Source organism: Ovis canadensis, chromosome 11 (assembly GCF_042477335.2).
Source record: "Ovis canadensis isolate MfBH-ARS-UI-01 breed Bighorn chromosome 11, ARS-UI_OviCan_v2, whole genome shotgun sequence".
Taxonomy (NCBI): domain Eukaryota; kingdom Metazoa; phylum Chordata; class Mammalia; order Artiodactyla; family Bovidae; genus Ovis; species Ovis canadensis.
The window spans coordinates 21,713,134-21,733,508 of NC_091255.1; the positions used below are offsets into that span (position 1 = coordinate 21,713,134).

At 40.9% G+C, this 20,375-nt stretch overlaps 1 protein-coding gene across 1 annotated transcript in view; it reads left to right on the forward strand.

Annotated features, from left to right (window-relative positions):
- Nucleotides 1–20,375, forward strand: part of AATF (apoptosis antagonizing transcription factor) — a 111,757-nt gene that overhangs the window by 23,051 nt on the left and 68,331 nt on the right. Inside the window, exon 5 of the mRNA XM_069602781.1 lies at nucleotides 19,647–19,761. Within this exon, the coding sequence (XP_069458882.1) occupies nucleotides 19,647–19,761 (115 nt within the window). The remainder of the gene's footprint in view (nucleotides 1–19,646; nucleotides 19,762–20,375) is intronic.

The window sequence follows — 20,375 nt, forward strand, 5'->3', positions numbered from 1 at the left end:
AGAAATGAAAACATACATCCACATACAGACTTGTATGTATGTGTTTATAGCAGCATTAATTATAATCACCAAAAACTTTGGAAACCGCTCAGATGTCCTTCAGTAGGCAAATGGATAAACTGTGGCATATTCTTTTCAGCAATAAAAAGGAGCAGAATATTGATAAAAGGCAGAATTGTGGATGAATCTCAAAGGTATTATGCTAGTGAAAGACGCCAGTCTCAAAAGATTATATACATTAACGTTCCCTCTATATGACATCTTGGAAACGGTAAGACTAAAGGGTCGGAGAACAGATCAGTGGTGGGCGGAGGTTAGGGGTGGGGGAAGGGCTTGACGACCAAAGGGGCAACCTTGCTTTCTTCTTTGTTTCCTGTATGTCTCTGTTCACCTCTTCAGTAGCCTCATTTCTTCCTTTTAAAAATGGTTTATTTATTTGTGGCTGCATGGAGTCTTAGCTGCAGCACGGTTCTCTAGTTGAGGCACCCAGGCTCAGTAGTTGCAGTGAGCAAGCTTAGCTGCCCTGCAGCGTGTGGGATCTTAGTTCTCCATCCAGGGTTCGAACCCATGTCCCCTGCACCAGAAGGCAGTTTTTTAACCACTAGACCACCAGGAAGTCCTAACCTCATTTCCTTGGAGAGTTTCCCATCTGTTTTGCCAGTGGCTTGCCTCTGAACCCTTCTGCTTGGCTGGTTTGAGAACATTTTGCTTGGATTGCAGGAGTCGTATAAATAGTTGTGTGCTTATTCCCATATAACTCTGGGAACATCTCTTATGGTAATGGGTGCATGATACAGTACTTCTCAGAGTGGAGGAATGGGCTGCATCAACCTGTAGTGTCATTTTCACCTGAAAAATATATCTCTGGTACTAAAAACTTACCCAGGAGAGAATAATAGATGACGCAGAGCTTCTAGATTTTGATGTGGGTTAGAACTGAAAAATGAGATGTCTTTAAACTCCTTTCCCTTTTCTTCTCTGATAAGTGATATAATGTGGTTTGGACACTCAGAGATTCCTGAGATTCCAGGTTCTGGTTGATGATTTACTGCAAAATTGCTTATAAATTGAAGTAGAAAATGTTTTGCAGACCTGGCAGCTTTCTGGCTTCACACCCATTTGTCACCCAGCATTTCCCTTTGTGTATAGAACAAGAATTAATTAGGCTGCACTGCAGGAAAAGTTTATGGCTGTAATTTATATAGGATGAATTTCTTTTTAAAGAGACAGCATTGTTTCGTTACACCTATATACATATAAGTGTGTGTATATATAAAGTAGGTTTTTTCCCCTTAAAGCAGTGTCTGTGAGCCTTTGGAGTGAACACTCATTTTTCTGCTTAACTCTAGATGTTGGTGGAATAGATGCTTTTATGGTGATTGCTTTCTGATGAAACCATTGGGGTTTTTGTTTCTCATTTTTAAAATCATTGTATACTAGGGAGCGGGTCTCAGTTTTAGGTTTGTGTTTTTAGACATTGGTCAGACTTGTCTGGTTTCCAAAGCTTTGTATTCTTTTGGTTTCTTGGAAGACTTTTTTTTTTAGGGTCTTGCTCATTCAATTAATGTTTTCATAATCAATGCAAGTCAGAACTTGCAATTTGTTCCTGATTTGCACATTAAAGAGCTCCATTAATTAAGAATCCTGGTGTTTGGCATGTTCCCGCAGGATCTGTGCATTATTTACATGGTAAAAGTGCAGGATGCAAGTTTTCCCCATTGTAGTGGCAATTGCTGTTAATCCTGCCTTTTCTTTCTTGCCTTTTTTTTTTTTTTAAAAAAAAGCACCATTTTTTTTTTGGCTTTCAAATAACAATTCCCAACTCATTGAAACTCCTTGGGGATACATTGTACCAAAACTGGAACAAGTGATCCAAATGAGGGGCCACAGGAAGAGCAGAAAATAAATCCTTTGTTTAAAGGGGAAAAAAAAAACCTGTGGAAGAGGTAGATTCTCTGTGTTTGGTTTTTGTTGGATGTTTCACTTGGCTAAAGGTGGAAGTGTAGTTCTGTTTACTCTGAATTTGCAGATTACGACACCCCCCCCCCCCATAATAGTAGTTGTATGGATAAATGTGGTTGCCTTTCATAACCCAAATAACCCAGACATTTGATGAACATACTCCCTATGCTTATGTCAAGTAAGCTGTTTTATAATATTCCAGTTTTGAGTTTTTCAGCTTTTTCATGAAATCACTTTCCAGAGTGTTTCCTGGTACCATTTCTTTTGGAAGCCTTGGTCAAAGCCGGAGGTGGTCTCCATCCTGATACATTCAGTTCAGTTCAGTCACTCAGTCGTGTCCGACTCTTTGCGACCCCGTGAATCGCAGCACGCCAGGCCTCCCTGTCCTGGTGTAAAAGCAGCTGGAAACGTGAAATCAGATCACTGGTTAGCAGGTTCCTGCTTTCCAGTTTCATCCGTGGCCAATGCTTATCCTACTCATAATGTATTTCCCCAGGAGTAGCTAGTCCATCTTTAAAAGTACTATGAGAAGCTGCAAAGCATTTTTTGAATTAGTGGAGACATTCTTTTTCCCCTGGTATTTATGAAACTTGTTAGGGATTTTATGAGACTTAATTTAATTTGTCCTTTTACTACTCTTCCATTACATTATATATGTAAACTCTTTACATATATCTTTGTATATATAAGGTATATATAAAATCTTCACTGTAAAAAATAAAAAGCATAAACAGTGGAGATGTAGGTTAAAGAATAAGTTGAAAGTTCTTCCACTCTCCCAAATCCCTCTTCCTCCTTCCTAGATAAAACAATGGGGTGGGGGTGTGTATTCTTCCAGACATTTTAATATTTATATATTTTCTTCGCTGTACTTCTCTTTCCATTCAATGTTAATGGACATTTGACAAGGAGAAGAGACTGGGGAGAAGGTGGTATGGGGGAAGAAAAGGCTATTGTGCTGTTGTTGTCTAGTTGCGCAGTGGGGTTTCTGACTCTTTGCAACCCCATGGACAGCAGCCCTCCAGGCTCTTCTGTCCCTGGCATTCTCCAGGCAAGAATCCTGCAGTGGGTTGCCATTTCCTCACCAACTATTGTTACTTATAAATTTTTTTAGAGAAAGTCATTATGTCACAATACCTTTAAGATATAATTCTCTCGTCATTATTATATTTATTGTTGTTGTCATTAAGTCGCTAAACCGTATCTGTCTCTTTGTGACCCCGTAGACTACAGCTTGCCAGGCTCTTCTGTCCATGGGATTTCCCAGGCAAGGATACTGGAGTGGGTTGCCATTTCCGTCTCCAGGGGGTCTTCCCAACCCAGGAATTGAGCTCACATCTCCTGCATTGGCAGGCAGATTCTTTACCGCTGACACACCAAGAGGTGTGTTATTAGCTGTCTGTGAATAAGTTTGCACATATGAGTTGCTTTGAGTGTTTGTTATGCTTGGACTGCACGTGACTTTAGTGTGAGTTCTTTGGTAATTTTTAATGAGCTCTCATGTAATATTATTTTGCTCGGCGTTTAGTCTCAGATCTACCAGATTCTGTTTTTCTTGAGGCGGTTGAGTAAATCTGCCTCTGGCTAAATCAAAATGGTGCTATTTTAAGAAGAGTTTTTATTAGCTGTTCATACTCTCGTGCAAGGAAAATTTTACAGGTAGAGAGGCTGTTCAGATCATCTTAAAGATTCTTACATCCTTAAGATGGCAGAGTCCATACTACATCCATGTCAGCAGTGGTGAGGGTTTGGAGGGAGGGCAGAGACAGATGTGCTAACTCAAAATAATTAGAAGGCATTTCCGGTGACTCCAGTAGACTCATGCGATAGAAGAGAAGAGCATGAGTGAAGAGAAATCAAAAGCGACATTTTGAGGATCGGGATGATTAGTTTACTTCTATTTTGGTGTTTTATTGTGCGGGTGCAATGCTCGATGCCTCTGTCCTGTAAAAATAATAAAAACACCTCCCATTTGTTAATTGGCACTCTGCCCCACGCACTGTGTTGTTTTTTAAAACATTTGTTTATTTATGTGACTACACCAGGTCTTAGTTGTGACTTGCCGGTTCTAGTTCCCTGACCAGGGGTTGAAGCCGGGCCCCCTGCACTGGGAGCATGGAGTCTTAGCCACTGGACCACCAGAGACATCCCTATGAAGTTCTTTATCAATGTCTCATTTAGTTCTCTCTGCAGCCTGTGAAATTTAACTGTGTTGTACAGCAAAAGAAATCAACTCTTGAAGAGGTTGGAGTGACCTGATCAAGGTCACACAGTCAGAGGCAAAGCCAGTAACAGGTCTGTTTTGCTTCGCAGCCTCTGCTCTAGGCCATCACTATGCACATAGTTCAATGCTAAACAGTGTTCCTCCCCCCACCCCCCTTTAAAAGAAACTGTGAGGGAATAGATAAAGTGCCAAAGCTTAAAGGAATTAAGGCAGGAGAGATATGGAGATGAATTTGTAATAAGACAGAAGGCGTAGAGTGAGTAGTGAATGTAACCTTCAATTTTTCTGAAGATACTTTTTCAGTAGAGAGTTAGGAGGGCTCTTGGTTAATCATCTGATCCACTCCCTCCCCTTATGCAAGTAAGTTTTTTTTTAAGTGATGAAGAAATAGACAAATGTGTTTTTCTTATTATATATGTGCTACATATTCATTATATAAAATTTAGAAAATGGTCAAGTGAAAGTAAGGAAATATTCTTCCTCAGTCTGAGCAGCAGAGTTATGTACTTTTAAAATTTTGGTATATGGTATAAATATTTTCTAGTTTTCTTCCCCCCCTTGAGTGTATAGTTAGGACAGAAGTGGAACAGTGTTCTATATTCTGCTTTGCAGTCTATTTTCTTCTACTTAACAGAGATCATGAATATTTTTCCATGTCATTAAATATTGTTCTACAGCATTATTTTTAATGGCAGCATAGACTTTCCATCATATGGGTAGTTTAACTAGTTCTTTATTGTTGGACATTTGGATTGTTTCCAGTTTTTCATCTTTATAAATAATGCAGTAAACATTATTGTTAGTAAATCTTTACTCACATCTGTGATTACTTTGTTTCATAAAATAAATTTCTAGATGTGGAATTAGTATGTGTTCCGAGGATATACACAGTTTTAAGGCATTTGATCTTTATGGCCAAGTTGCCCTCCAGAAAAGCTGGATCAGTTCACATTCTCACCTTCTTTATATGAATGTCAGTTTCCCTTATCCTTATCAACATTGGGTATTACAGTGTTATTTCATCTTTATCACTTTGATAGGTGGAAAATGGTCTCTGCTTTTTTTAATTTACATTTTAAAAAATTTACAGTTCCCAATGTTTAATGAGGGTAAATAGTTTTCTTTCATTCATTGGCCCTTGGTAGTTCTTTTGTGAATCATGCAGGGAAAATCTTACTTTATTTTTATATTGTTATTTGAAATTTTTTCTTATTTTTTGGGTTGTATTGGGTCTTCATTGCTGCACTCGGGCTTTCCCTACCTGCCGTGAGCAGCGGCTACTCTTTGTTATGATGCTCGGGCTTCTCATTGTGGTGCTGTCTCTTGTTGGGAAGCACAGGCTCAGTAGTTGTGACCCATTAGCCAAGCTGTTGCTTGGCATGTGGGATGTTCCCCGACCAGGGATCAAACCTGGCTCCCCTGCATTGATGGGCAGATTTTTAACCATTGGACCATCTGGGAAAACTTTAAATTAGTTCTAGGGATGTGTGGTCTTCCTTGTCAGTCAAATATATAGCCACTTCTAATTTCTCCTGCTTTTATTTTAATCTGTTGCTTTTCATTCGATTATTTTGTTGATAGGAAGAATTATATCTACCTCAGAAGACATCTTTGTGTTCTTGAATTTATTTATTTAGTCTTTTTTTAAATTGTTTTGTATTTTAATTGTGCACTCAATATGCCAGCAAATTTGGAAAACTCAGCAGTGGCCACAGGACTGGAAAAGGTCAGTTTTCATTCCAATCTCAAAGAAAGGCAATGCCAAAGAATGCTCAAACTACTGCACAATTGCACTCATCTCACACGCTAGTAAAGTAATGCTCAAAATTCTCCAAGCCAGGCTTTAGCAATACGTGAACCGTGAACTCCCTGACGTTCAAGCTGGTTTTAGAAAAGGCAGAGGAACCAGAGATCAAATTGCCAACATCTGCTGGATCATGGAAAAAGCAAGAGAGTTCCAGAAAAACATCTATTTCTGCTTTCTTGACTATGCCAAAGCCTTTGACTGTGTGGATCACAATAAACTGTGGAAAATTCTGAAAGAGATGGGAATACCAGACCACCTAACCTACCTCTTGAGAAATCTGTATGCAGGTCAGGAAGCAACAGTTAGAACTGGACATGGAACAGACTGGCTCCAAATAGGAAAAGGAGAGTATGTCAAGGCTGTATATTGTCACCCTGCTTATTTAACTTCTATGCAGAGTACATCGTGAGAAACGCTGGACTGGAAGAAGCACAAGCTGGAATCAAGATTGCTGGGAGAAATATCAATCAGATATGCAGATGACACCACCCTTATGGCAGAAAGTGAAGAGGAGCTAAAAAGCCTCTTGATGAAAGTGAAAGAGGAGAGCAAAAAAGTTGGCTGAAAGCTCAACATTCAGAAAATGAAGATCATGGCATCTGGTCCCATCACTTCATGGGAAATAGATGGGGAAACAGTAGAAATGGTGTCAGACTGTATTTTTGGGGGCTCCCAAATCACTGCAGATGGTGACTGCAGCCATGAAATTAAAAGACGCTTACTCCTTGGAAGAAAAGTTATGACCAAGCTAGATAGCATATTGAAAAGCAGAGACATTACTTTGCTGACTAAGGTCCGTCTAGTTAAGGCTGTGGTTTTTCCTGTGGTCATGTATGGATGTGAGAGTTGGACTGTGAAGAAAGCTGAGCACCGAAGAATTGATGCTTTTGAACTGTGGTGTTGGAGAAGACTCTTGAGAGTCCCTTGGACTGCAAGGAGATCCAACCAGTCCATTCTGAAGGAGATCAGTCCTGGGTGTTCATTGGAAGGAATGATGCTAAAGCTGAAACTCCAGTACTTTGGCCGCCTCATGAGAAGAGTTGACTCATTGGAAAAAACTCTGATGCTGGGAGGGATTGGGGGCAGGACGAGAAGGGGATGACAGAGGATGAGATGGCTGGATGGCATCATGGACTCGATAGACATGAGTCTGAGTGAACTCCGGAAGTTGGTGATGAACAGGGAGGCGTGCTGCGATTCATGGGGTCGCAGAGAGTCGGACATGACTGAGCAACTGAACTGAACTGAACTGTGCTGCACTGCATGTGGAATCTTAGTATCCCAACCAGGGATTGAGCCCACATTGCCAGCAATGGAAGCATGGAGTCTTAGCCACTGGACCCCCAGGGAAGTCCTTATTTCATCTTAATCAGTTTTTAAAGAAAATTATAGAAGTGAAATTTGTTTGTAGTAAAAAAAAAACAAAGTTTTTTCTCAAACAGTGCCGATTATCCTTCCCCTTGTGACCTAACAGTTCTGAAATATGTAACAGAGACTGTGAAAGTCCTTTTTTTCCTTCCTATTATTAGTGCTCTTCACATAGAACTGTTTCTAGAAGTTTGGTGTGTATCTTTCCACATATGTGTGTGTTTAGTTGCTCAGTTGTGTCCTCCTCTTTGCGACCCCATGAACTGTAGCCAGACAGACTCCTCTGTCCATGGGGTTCTCCAGGCCAGAACACTGGAGTGGGCTGCCATTCCCTTCTCTAGGGGATCTTCCCAACCCAGGGATTGAACCTGGGTCTCCTTCATTGCAGGTGAATTCTTGAATAACCATCTGAGCCACCAGGGAAGCCCTATTCTTCTGGATACTTTATTTTAAATTTTGTAAACTATAAATGAGATCATATGGATACATTGAACTAGAACCATCTTCTCATGTTGATAAATGTCTTACCTGTTCTTTCTTTTAAAAAATGCTATCTTTATTTTCATTTTCTTTTTCCTAAAGTACTTCAAAGTAATCATCAGCATGTCATTTTGCTTCTAAACACTTCTGCAAATGGCTCTAAAAAAAGACCCTTTCTCATATAGCACTATCATCTCATCTAACCAAATCAGTACTTTCTGGCAGTCCTAAATAATATGTCCACTTTGCTCAAATTACTTCAGTTATCCCTCAAAGTATTTATGGTTTCGTGTATTCAAACCAAATTCTATGTATACTTATCCTTTTCAGCAGCTGCCCAGAAAGTTATCTGGGTAAACTAAATTGATTTAACCAATCCCCTGTAAAACACTTAAGATGTTTGCCTGTTTTTACCTATTATAAACAGTGCTAACCAAATAGGAAAAGGAGTGCGTCAAGGCTGTATATTGTCACCCTGCTTGTTTAGCTTCTATGCAGAGTACATCATGAGAAACGCTGGGCTGGAAGAAGCACAAGCTGGAATCAAGATTGCTGGGAGAAATATCAATAACCTCAGATATGCAGATGACACCACCCTTATGGCAGAAAGTGAAGAGGAACTAAAAAGCCTCTCGATGAAAGTGAAAGAGAGTGAAAAAGTTGGCTTAAAGCTCAACATTCAGAAACGAAGATCATGGCAGCTGGTCCCATCACTTCATGGGAAATAGATGGGGAAACAGTGGAAACAGTGTCAGACTTTATTTTGGGGGGCTCCCAAATCACTGCAGATGGTGACTGCAGCCATGAAATTAAAAGACGCTTACTCCTTGGAAGAAAAGTTATGACCAAGCTAGATAGCATATTGAAAAGCAGAGACATTACTTTGCCGACCAAGGTCCGTCTAGTCAAGGCTATGGTTTTTCCTGTGGTCATGTATGGATGTGAGAGCTGGACTGTGAAGAAAGCTGAGCACCGAAGAATTGATGCTTTTGAACTGTGGTGTTGGAGAAGACTCTTGAGAGTCCCTTGGACTGCAAGGAAATCCAGCCAGTCCATTCGGAAGGAGATCAGCCCTGGGATTTCTTTGGAAGGAATGATGCTGAAGCTGAAACTCCAGTACTTTGGCCGCCTCATGCGAAGAGTTGACTCATTGGAAAAGACTCTGATGCTGGGAGGGATTGGGGGCAGGAGAAAGGGACGACAGAGGATGAGATGGCTGGATGGCATCACCGACTCAATGGACATGAGTTTGGGTGAACTCTGGGAGTTGGTAATGGACAGGGAGGCCTGGCGTGCTGCGATTCATGGGGTCGCAAAGAGTCGGACACGACTGAGCAACTGAACTGAACTGAAACAAATAACATTTTTGTACACATCTCTTTGCTTTCTTATCTGATTATTTCTCTAGGATTAATTTCTAGAAGTGGAATCATGGGGTTAGGAGGTGTGTGAGTGTACAACTCTGATACATTTTGCCAAGTTGCTTTCTGGATCTGTTGTGCTAATTAAACACTTATCAGCTGTGCATGGTGAGGGCCCCTTCCTCACTTTTTTGCAAACATCAAGCAGGATCAGAAAACTGTCACAATGTGATATTTTTTTTTTAAGTGAGGCTGAGCAATTTTTTTTAAAAATGTATTTGGCCATTTTAATTTTGGAGACTATTAATCCATTTCTTAGCATCTTCCTTTTCAGTTTAAGCAAATATTCTTATATCTTGCCTTACAGGACGTGCTTTTCATCTGTATGATCTAGGCCTTGTTTAGTTTCTCCACTTTGTTTTTTTTCAACTGTGAGAATCAAATCTGGATACAACATTTTAACAGAAACTCACTAATTTTTTTTTTAAATTGTGCTGTGGTAACTGAGGAGGATAGTTATGTCATTTTTTTGGAATTGAAAATTTCCTGTCACTTTGTCTCCCAGTTGGTTTAGATACATAACCCATATGGGTACATTGATCTAGAAAATGAGAAATGTGCAGTTTTTTTAATTTATTTTATTGTTTGCAGTTTCTTTTTTAAAGCTTGTAGTAGTGTTCATTTCCTTTATCTGTATAATGGTGATATAATAATAGTGCCCACCTGAAAAGATTGTCATGAGGACTTAAATAAGTTAATACATGAAAAGTGCTCAGGTTATTGCTGGTACTTAGTAGGTCCTTAACCCGTGTTAGCTTTTAATTTTAATGGTGGTAATAGTTTTTTCCTAGGTTATAGCTCCATGGCCACAGTATTTGTTTCCCTCTTCATAAAAGGGTTATGTAAATAAATACTGGTACTGTACTTATAGTCAGACTTCCCTGGTGGCTCAGACGATAAAGTGTTTGTGTACAATGCAGGAGACCGGGGTTCAATCCCAGGGTGGGGAAGATCCTCTGGAGAAGGAAATGGCAGCTCTCTCTAGTACTCTTGCCTGGAAAATCGCATGGGAGGAGTCTGGTAGGCTGCAGTCCATGGGGTCGCAGAGTCAGACACGACTGAACAACTTCACTTCATACTTAATAGTCACTGAAATGACTTAGCATGCACACACACAAACTTGTAGTAAGTTCTTTGGAGATTTAAAGTGCCCACACAAAGTACATGCCAGGAAAAATATTAAGACATCATTTTTCTTCAGTTATTCATTCAACAACCTGGAGTCTGCCATTTGCCCAGCATCCAGTTTGCCAAGGCTGAGCAGTTCAGTCTCTGCCTCAGGATGTTCACAGCAAGGTGTGGGGATAGGTAAACCACTGTTAAAGCATCATTTAAATGTTATTACAGGAAAGCAACCTCTCAACGTGTTTCAGTTTTAGGTTGATAAATAAACAATGCTTACCCGCACTAATATTAAAAGGGACTTAAATAACATAATCTTTTACTTTCTTGGATTTTTTTAGTGGTTGAATTTGGCTGTGCTGGGTCTTAGTTGCAGCCTGCAGGATCTTTAGTTGCAGCATGCAAACTCTTAGTTGCAGCACGTGGGAAGCTAGTTCCCTGGCCAGGGATCGAACCTCAGCCCCTTGCTTTGCAACCACAAAGTCTTAGCCACTAGACTACCAGGGAAGTCCCTGTCTTTTATATAAAAATAAAAGTCATCAGCCTTTTATTTCCTGGGCTTCAGTTTATTCAAGTGGCAATAATGACAGTTTCACGGGAGTGCATTGTAACATGCCTAACAAAAATCGCTGATTAGTTTCAGGTATGTAAGTTCTGAAATCTGATATGTTCAAATGAGGGAGAAGTTAAGTTCGATTACCTTCCTTCCATTGACAGAAGGGCAGTTTACTGAGGACACACAGTATTGAAAACAGCCAACAGGGAGTCCACATTTTGTCAGCATCTGGATTTGGAAATGGCAGTGTAGTTAGATGTTCTTTCATCTGATTTGGGCATCATTTCTCTGGAACTGAAATATTTGTAGAGGGCTTTTCATGGCCAAAATGGTGTGTTAGCTGCTGGGGTGACGGTATGCACCCTGTGTCTTAAGGAGCTTATAGCATACACAGCACAATATGTGTTGTAGCAGTGATGTGAAGGAGACTGGGAGAGAAAGGATTAGCTGCGTGGGAATCCCTGTCTTCAGACCCATTCTGTGCAGAGACTTTGGGCACTTGGCTCAGGACATTTCCCTACCTAAAAGGCTGTTAATTTAAAGGCTTTTTTAATATGAAAGGATCAAACTATTTTACATGAAACAGAAGGTTACTTGCATTGTGGTACTAATTTTATTTTTAATACGTTTCTTTACTTCAGAGTTTACTTTAAACTTTAACTGTATTTTAAATCACTAGTGTAATACGTGATATCAAAATATTCAAACAGTTCAAAAGAGTATCAGATAAAAAGGAAAATATCCGCAGCTTCCCTGGGTGACTCCTATTAGACAGTTTATAAACAGTTCCTTGTAAATAAAACTTGGATTTTAAGTACCTCATGCTCTGAGCATTTCCCCTTTTCCGTTTAAAGGGGAAAAATAAATTTCCCTTTTCAGAGAAGTCCTCTGGAACAACGGAGGTTGTCTAGGAACGGTGAAATGGAAGGTAGCTAGTAGATTTCGGGAAGTCCATTGATCAGTCAGATTGCTGTGTCCTGTAGGGCTTTTTAAGGATTTATTGACACGCTTCATCAAGGTGTTTGAGAGAGCATTCAGGGAAACCTACGAAATTCTGCAGTTCTTTTCCCTCCCTTATAAATTCATGCCTGGTCAGAAATTACAGCTTGAGTGGGACGTCCCTCCACAGAACTCAAATGCACACTATCTATCATGTTACTTAGGACGGCAGTAATGTAAAATGGGAAGGATTTTTTCCTTTTGGTTTCTTTCTGTGAAGGGGCTCACCCAGCATATTTTATCCTCTGTCTCTCCATTTCTCTCTTATTTCAACTTCCACTTACTCCCCAATTCCCCACATCATTCTCTTAAGAGAAAAAAAAATAAATTTTGTCCACTGAGTCCTCTTTCTTATTTGATTTAAAAGGTCTTGCCTTGAATGTTTCTCACAAAAACACTTTGCATTCAGAATTAGCCCATCAAATCGTTTCCACCACAGACCCCTGCACAGGCTGTGTGCCTTCCGTTGTGGGGCCCCCCGAGGTCAGAAAACCCAAGGCTGCCTTTGGTTTAGTTGTCATGATTTTAGAATATAAGTCCCCATGCCCTGCTTTGAAAAGTTACCCTGGTGGTGATTTTGTACCATAAAAAAAAAGAGAAAAAAATCCTGCTTTTGGTTCACACAACCAACCAACACAGTGGGACAGAACTCCTGCTATTCCAGTCAAAACAACGGTCCTCCTAAGAGCACATTCATTTCTCTAAGCCAGGGGATATGTATGTGCCCGTTCCTAGGAGCGACAGGAGACATGGGTTCAGTCCCTGGGTCAGGAAGATCCCCTGGAGGAGGCAGTGGTAACACGCTCCGGTATTCTTGCCTGGAGAATCCCATGGACAGAGGAGCCTGGCAGGCTACAGTCCCTGAGGCTGCAGAGTCGGACCCGACCTAGCAACTAAACGAAAACAACAACGACGCATCTATATGTGTGTACACCTACATGAATGTATAAAAATTCTACTTGGGCTCACGCTGGAAATGATAGCGACTCATATCGACTCATCCACATGGTGGGTGTTAAGGAATCTGTAACCTGCAGTGCTCTGTCTTAGTGGTAACGCCATCCTGCCTTTGGAATATAGAACAAGCCCAAACAGTAATACTGACAGAATTCGGAATTATGATACAGTGGAGCCTTCACGTAATTCTTTGTTGAAGAAGTTAGGGCCTAAATGTTAAGGCTTATTGTTATTCCGAGTTGATAATCTCTGCCTTGCTTTAATAATTTTTCCTCATGCCTGGGTAGCCCGCGAGTTGCACAATAATCACTCACACAGCTTTGTAATCAATGCCCAAAGTAATAGGATTCCTCTGGCCACCGGCAATTAATAAATTTGTGTCTTTTTTAAAACACTAGCAAGTCGGGCCTGAAATACGACTGACTGGCTCTCCTCATTTGCATATTTATTGCAGTGGAAAAATTCTTACCAGATGATTGATGCTGGGCCTGCCTCTTGAATTCCAAGCAGCACGTTATTATGAAATGAAAAATGCCGGCCATACAGTTGATTAAAGTTGAAGACAGTGGAATCGGTGTTTTTTAAGATTGTGGGAGAATTAAAGGCATATTTTAATAGATGTTGACAAGAAGTGAACTAACAAAAGCAAAGCAAAGGATTTGCTTGAAAAGATTTAATCAAACGTCTTTCTGGGGGGATTAATTGCCGGGGATGACTAGTGCAAGTGGCAGGCTTGTGTGGATTTGAATGAAAAGTATTGTTCTCAGGCCAATACAGCATGTGTCATTTTGACCTATAGTTTAGCTGTAGTTCTAGAGTTACTTTGGAAGAAGTGGGGGGGAAACTGTTCTTGCAATCTGTATCTTCTAGCTTAATGTATATATCTGGGAATAAGAGGAATGTAGGCATTTATATACACCCGCACATAAATAATTGTATGTTTGCATATTTGCTTTAAAAACAATGGTGTGGATATTTAAAAACTGATAAGGTGAGCTTTATTTTACTTTATACATTTGCTGTCCCCATTGCCCTACATCTCCTCCCCAGAAGTTTTACTTACTGGTTTATAATCTAATTAACGAACTGTGTGCCCATGTCCAAACTTATTCTCTGCCTCCAGTTTTGTTTATGTTGAACAGCCTAGATGAATCAAGGAAAAAAATAAAGCTGTTAGGTGAAAATGGTTTTTAGATTGGTGACATTTTATATATAGAATGCTTGCGTATGGGCAGCATGTAAATGAATACTTAATGTGGAAATGTATGAATACTAGTTCTGTCTTGGCACTGTAGATCACAGCAAGCAGAGCCCAAGATTTTCGCTGTGTGAAAGATGCCGATTTTGTGATAGTAATATACTTTCTATTTTATAGCATTTAAACATTTGCAGCATACCTTAATATATACAAGCATTTGTTATTTTTTGCCTTAGTTCTGCAAGATAACCAGGCAAAGGATTATCTGCATGGTGTAGATGAGATCATTGAGACTCGAAGAGATTAAATGGGGGGTCCACTCAGTGGAAAATGACTAGTTAGGGATAGTTTCTGTTAAAATCCAGGGCTCCTAGCCCTCAGTAAAATACTCTTTCCATTTATTCTTCACTTGGGAAATTGTTTCTAAGGCTGGTGCCCGGGTGCTTAGTTTGAGTCTTGTTAATAAGGCCAGTCATGTGTCCTTCTTAATCTCCTCTTAAGGCAAAGGCCTCTGGAAATGGACCAGGTAGGACAAAATAAACATATATGTCCTTGGCAGTCTCCGTTTGTTTTGTGGCCACGTGCCAGGAGGGACAGAGAGGAAAGTATAGGTGCATCTCTGCTGCTTTTCTTAGCTTTGAACTCTGGCAGAGAAACTAGAGGTGAATTAGAAAGTGTTGATTCCATTCCCTTGGATCATTCATAGGGCTGAACAAATGGAATTCAGCTTTGTATGAGTGATAGAGTTCTTTGGTTTGGTTCGTTTTTGTCTGGGGCTGGGAAGAACTCACTGTGGAATCTGAGCCTTCAGGAGAGCGTCTTTCCTCACCCTGGTCAGTTGTGGCTTCGAGGGGGCCTGCCGTGTCCAGCAGAGGATTGCTCATTGTTTCTTCAGGTTTTACATAAAACTTCACTGGAAGGAAATGTGACCATAATACTGCAAAGAAATGAGAATTGAGTTCTGGCTTCTAAATCTCTTTACAGGAGGCTGTCCATGTATTGACCACTGATGATTTGACGTTGATAAACTTTTTTTTTGGGGGGGGTGGTGGTGGTGGTTAGAAGCACAGAATTGCAGATTTCATCTCTGGTAGGTCTCCTGACACTTTGATGCATGGTGGTGCTATCCCTGAATGGAGCTTAAATACTTCAGGGCTACTTTCTGACTGGGTGAAGGGGTGTATAAAATGACGACATATGAGAGAGTATTAACAGAAAGGCACACTTTGATTTACTGATATTGGCTCTCTGCCTTCTCGTTGGATTGATATGCTGTCTAATATATCTGCAATGGATTTTTTTAAACTGACTTGAACAAAATAAAAGGGCTTGTATAGCTACTGGAAAGTGGCCCTTAAAAGTAGTAGTCTCTGTGTTGGATGTTTTCACAATTCTTGGTTATGTTACATGTGAGAGTCAAATTATGACTTGCTTGTTGGGGGCAAGCAGCCATAAATGTTATGGACTGCTTTGCAGCTGCTTCTCTGCATGGTTCTTGATCTCCTATTTTAGATCATGGACACGTGGTACCTGGAGGAAGTAAGGGACAGGTACTTGTTTTTCCTGTTCTTATAATTATTTTTTATTGTGGCAAAAAGATACATAGCATGAAAATTACCATTCTAAGTGTACAGTGCAATAGTGTTAAGTATATTTACACTGTTATACATCCAATCGCCAGAACTTTTTGATTTTTGTGAAATTAAAACCCTGTACCCAGTAAACAACAATTCTCCATTTCTCTCTCCCTCCAACCCTTGACATGCACCATTCTCCTCTCTGTTTTTATGAATTAGACTACTCTAGATACCTTGTATAAGTGGGATGATACAGTATTTGTCCTTCTGTGACTGACTTATTTCACTTCGCACAGTATCCTCAAGGCTCATCCATGTTGTGGCGTGTGACAGAATTCCCCTCCTTTTTAAGGCTGAATAACATTCCGTTGTTCTTTCAGACTAGGCCCTCTGTGTAGAGATAGACTGGGGAGGTAGAGTTATTTTTACTTCAGCCTTAGGAATTAGTTAAGTATTTCTAAAAATTGGGGTAAAATATATATGGCATAAAATTGACTGTTTTTAACCATTTTAAAGAGTACAGCTCAGTCGCCAGTACGTTCACCTTGTCCTGCCACCATCCTCACTACTGCCCGTTCCGGAAGCTTTTTCCCCATCCCAAGCTGAAACTTTGTACGCATTAAACAGTGAACCCCCATCCCCGCCTCTCCCCAGCCACTCTTCGGTTTTCGTCTGTGAGTGTGCCTGTAGTTTTACATTCCTCCTATAAGCGTAATCACACAATATATGTTCGTTTGCAACTGGCTTATTTTGCATAGCCTAATATTTTCAAGATTTAGTCTGGGGAATTTTGAGGACCACTTTGCAGATGCAAAATTGATTTGTGGTTTCACTTTGGAGAACATGGGCTGTCTTAACAAATAGCTGTTTCTAGAAAAGGAGGAAAAACAGTGGTTCATACTTGCATAGAATTGGGATGAGATGAGATTTCGGTTTTCATGGGCTTCCTTACAAGTGTTAGTGTCTCTCCCATTTTCTTAAGTTTCTTGCTGTAACATACTTTCAGAACCTTAGCTGTTATGGGCTCTCTGTTTATAATTCTCAGCTATTTTCATAGGTGCTCACTGACGGTAACATAGTGTTTGTAGTTGCCATTTTATTCTTTGCTTTCCTCTCTATTGTAATTATTTTCCGTACACACACACACACTTTTGCATTATTCCAGTTACACGCTTACCTCGTGCATGTGTGCTACGTTGCTTCAGTCGTGTCCGACTCTTTGAGGCCCCATGGACTGTAGCTGCCAGGCTCCGCTGTCCATGGGATCCTCTAGGCAAGAATGCTGGAGTGGGTTGCCATTTCCTCCCCCAGGAAAAGCTTCCTGATCCAGGGATAGAACTGGTATCTCCTGTGTCTCCTGCATTGAAGGCAGATTCTTTACTGGCTGAGCCATCTGGGAAGTTGCACGCGTAGTACATTTAGACTTTAAAGTAATTCTTGTCTTTGAAATTGTTATGTCTAGGACTTCTCTGGTGATCCAGTGGCTAAGACTCTGTCCTTCCAATGCAGAGGGTGCAGGTTTGATGCCTGCTCAGGGAACTCATATCATACCTGCTGTGTGATGTGACCTAAAAAAGAAAAAATTGTTATGTCTTTATTCTTTTTTTTCTTCTTGCCTACTTCTCATCTATTTATACTTAATCCGTTTCCCCAAAACTATCAGAGGAATAATTCTGTATTATTTTTTCTTCTTGAGAATAATTTTTTATCATTATATTTGGTGGAAAGTTTTGTTAAGATTCAGAGAACGGGTTGAGAATCTTGGGTTGGAACAAAAGGCATTTTGGATTTCTTCAGAGATTGCAGGTCCTCCCAAGTGATATGGATACGTACGGATTATAAAAGGATTAGAATGTGGAGTTTATAAATGATTAATGATCAAGGATCTTATGCTACTTATAAACAGGGAAGTTGTATTTATATAGTCTTATATGCAGGTTATTGGAGGAATGCAAAGTAGCTGTTAGGTCACTGAGTTCCTTCTGACCAATCCAGGGGGGCTTTCTCAGGTAAGCTCTTAGCCTTACAGTGAAATGGGATGCTACAGCATGATCTGTTTGGAGAACTGGTCTGAGTCATGTGTTGGTGTCCCAGTGATAAAATAGGTTGGGATGCAAAATAGGGAGGAAGTTACTCAGGCTGGACAAAGTAGAAGCAGAAGAGTTAGAATCAAATTTATAAAGATCAGATAAACGGAAGTTTGTGTGAGCTGGTTAGTCTGGAATGTGAAACAGAAATGAATGTGCTACTGCTGCTGCTGCTTAGTTGCTTCAGTCGTCTCCTACTCTGTGGACCCTGCGAACTGCAGCCCACCAGGCTCCTCTGTCCATGGGATTCTGCAGGCAAGAATACTAGAGTGGGTTGCCATGCCCTCCTCCAGGGGAGCTTCCTGACCCAGGGATCGAACCCGGGTCTCCTGCATTGCAGGCACATTCTTTACCGATGAGCCACGAAATGAATGAATGAAATGAAGCCCAAGAAATGAATGTAGGGTCTGCTAAGTGCGAGTCAGGACGCTTGAAAGATTAAGTTTCCTTAAGGGGAAGAGGGAAAGACTGATAGAAGCACAGCCAGGAACAAATGGACAGCTCTTAGTGATAATCTGTGTGGAAAACACAGGGTTTAGCCACTGATCGAATATACTGAATACCGGCACCAAAATGTCAGTGATCGCCTATGAAAATTAAACAGAGATGTTTCTGACATGGTGTGTTTGAGGGAGTGATGGAGCATCCAAGTGGAGATTTTCTTAGTTGCTGGAAATGTGAGAGTTTGATTATAAAGAGATGTCTGGGTGCTATCAAAACATAACTAGTAATTATCAGTGTCTAGTTAGCCTCTTTAGTAGGATTAGTAGGATTATGCTGATAAGGAACGTAAGAGTTCCTTTCTCAGAGAGCCAGTTCTTATTCTGAAAGCTCTTGGTCATAGACGTTACATTTGATCCCGACCAGCTTTATTACGAACACATCTTGTTGGTTGTGAGGAGAACCGGGTGAGAACATGCGCCCGATGAGCAGATTTCCAACAGACGATTCAGTACACTGGACGCCCCAGAGCCTGGGGTTCCACATCTCTGCATCTAGCCAACTTTGAACCAACGATATTTGGAAAGAAAAAAAAATGTCAGAAAGTTCCAAAAATTTGCAGCACTCTGACAACCATTTCCACAGTGTTTGTATCATATTCATAACAATTTTTGTAGCACTTATATTATACTAGTTGTTATCAGTAATCTAGAGATGATTTGAAGTATGTGTGAGGATATGGGTTATATGCAAATTAGGCCCTTTGATATAAGTAAGGGACCTGAGCATCTGTGAGTTTTTGCTACCCAGGGGGAGAGGCCCTGGAACCAATCTCGTGAGGATACAGAGCGATGACTGTATTGCGAACAGGAAGTCATTAACTTGGGTGTGTGTTCGTGAACAGGAACTTTGCATAAGGGTAAACGCTGAGAGATTGAATGAATGAGGTGGCAGCTCACACCAGAGGCAGAGAAGATTTCTCAGGGAAGGGAGGTGGTGGTGATAGGAATCCTAGGACTAAGTTGTGCTTCTGGGGGGAAAGAGAAGGAATTGCTTAAGGAACCAGTTGATAAAGAGATAATCCAAGAGGCAACCTGTAGAAAGATAACTGAGAGGGCAGTACCGGAGGAAGAAAATGATTGCTTATGATGACAGACAAGGAAGGGTTTTGTCAAACTTAGTAAATTTAAGAACTCAGAATTTATTGCAGATGTTTTAAGTTTCTTACACGTTTCCTTGCTTGTTCTCCACAGGGACTCTAGGAGGTAGGGACTGTTATTATTTCCTTTCAGAAATTCTGTATTTCAGAGAGTTCTTAGGCCCGGCCAGTCCTGTACACCCACCCCCGCCCCAGCCAGTACTACTCAGGAGGCAGGCGTCAGAGGCATCACCTGCTGTGGGGCACTGTCGGTAATTAACTGTTCTTTTTCTCTGCTTTATTTCCCAGGTCACAAGGCACTTAAAGCACTGTTGAGGTCATTGGTGGATCTCCAGGAAGAGTTGCTTTTCCAGTACCCAGACACTAGGTATCTCGTAGATGGGACAAAACCCAAAGCAGAAAGGTAAGGAGGAATGGAACTATGGAATCGCTGTCTTTTCATCTGAATATTTTCCCACTGTTTACAAAGTCAGGTCCTTCCAGAAGATGTCAGACTTCTTAATGTTAGTGAACTATTCAATAGAAAGAGCCGTTCACAGTTAATTGGTAGCCAGGATGGCATATGAATTGGGAATTCTCTTTTGGATTTCTGTGTGTAGTTGTGCCTAATTGTGTTTGTGCATGCGTGCGTGCTCAGTCGCTAGGTTGTATCCAACTTTTTTGTGACCCCGTGGACTGTAGCCCTCCAGGCTCCTCTGTCCATGGGATTCTCGAGGCAAGAATACTGGCGTGGGTTGCTATTTCCTCCTCCAGGGGATCTTCCCGACCCAAGGATCAACCTGCGTCTCCTGCATTGCAGGTGGATTCTTCACCACTGAGCTACCTGGGAAGCCCAGTTACTTTTGTAAGCTTCTGCAAAAAACTTACCTTTGGGGGTAGGGGGCTGCACCTCTTGGCTTGTGGGATCTTAGTTCCTCGACCAGGGATCAAACCCAGGCAGTGAGAGCACTGAGGCCTAACCACTGGACCACCAGGGAATTCCCCAAACTTGCCTTCTTTTTTAGATCTAGTGAAATT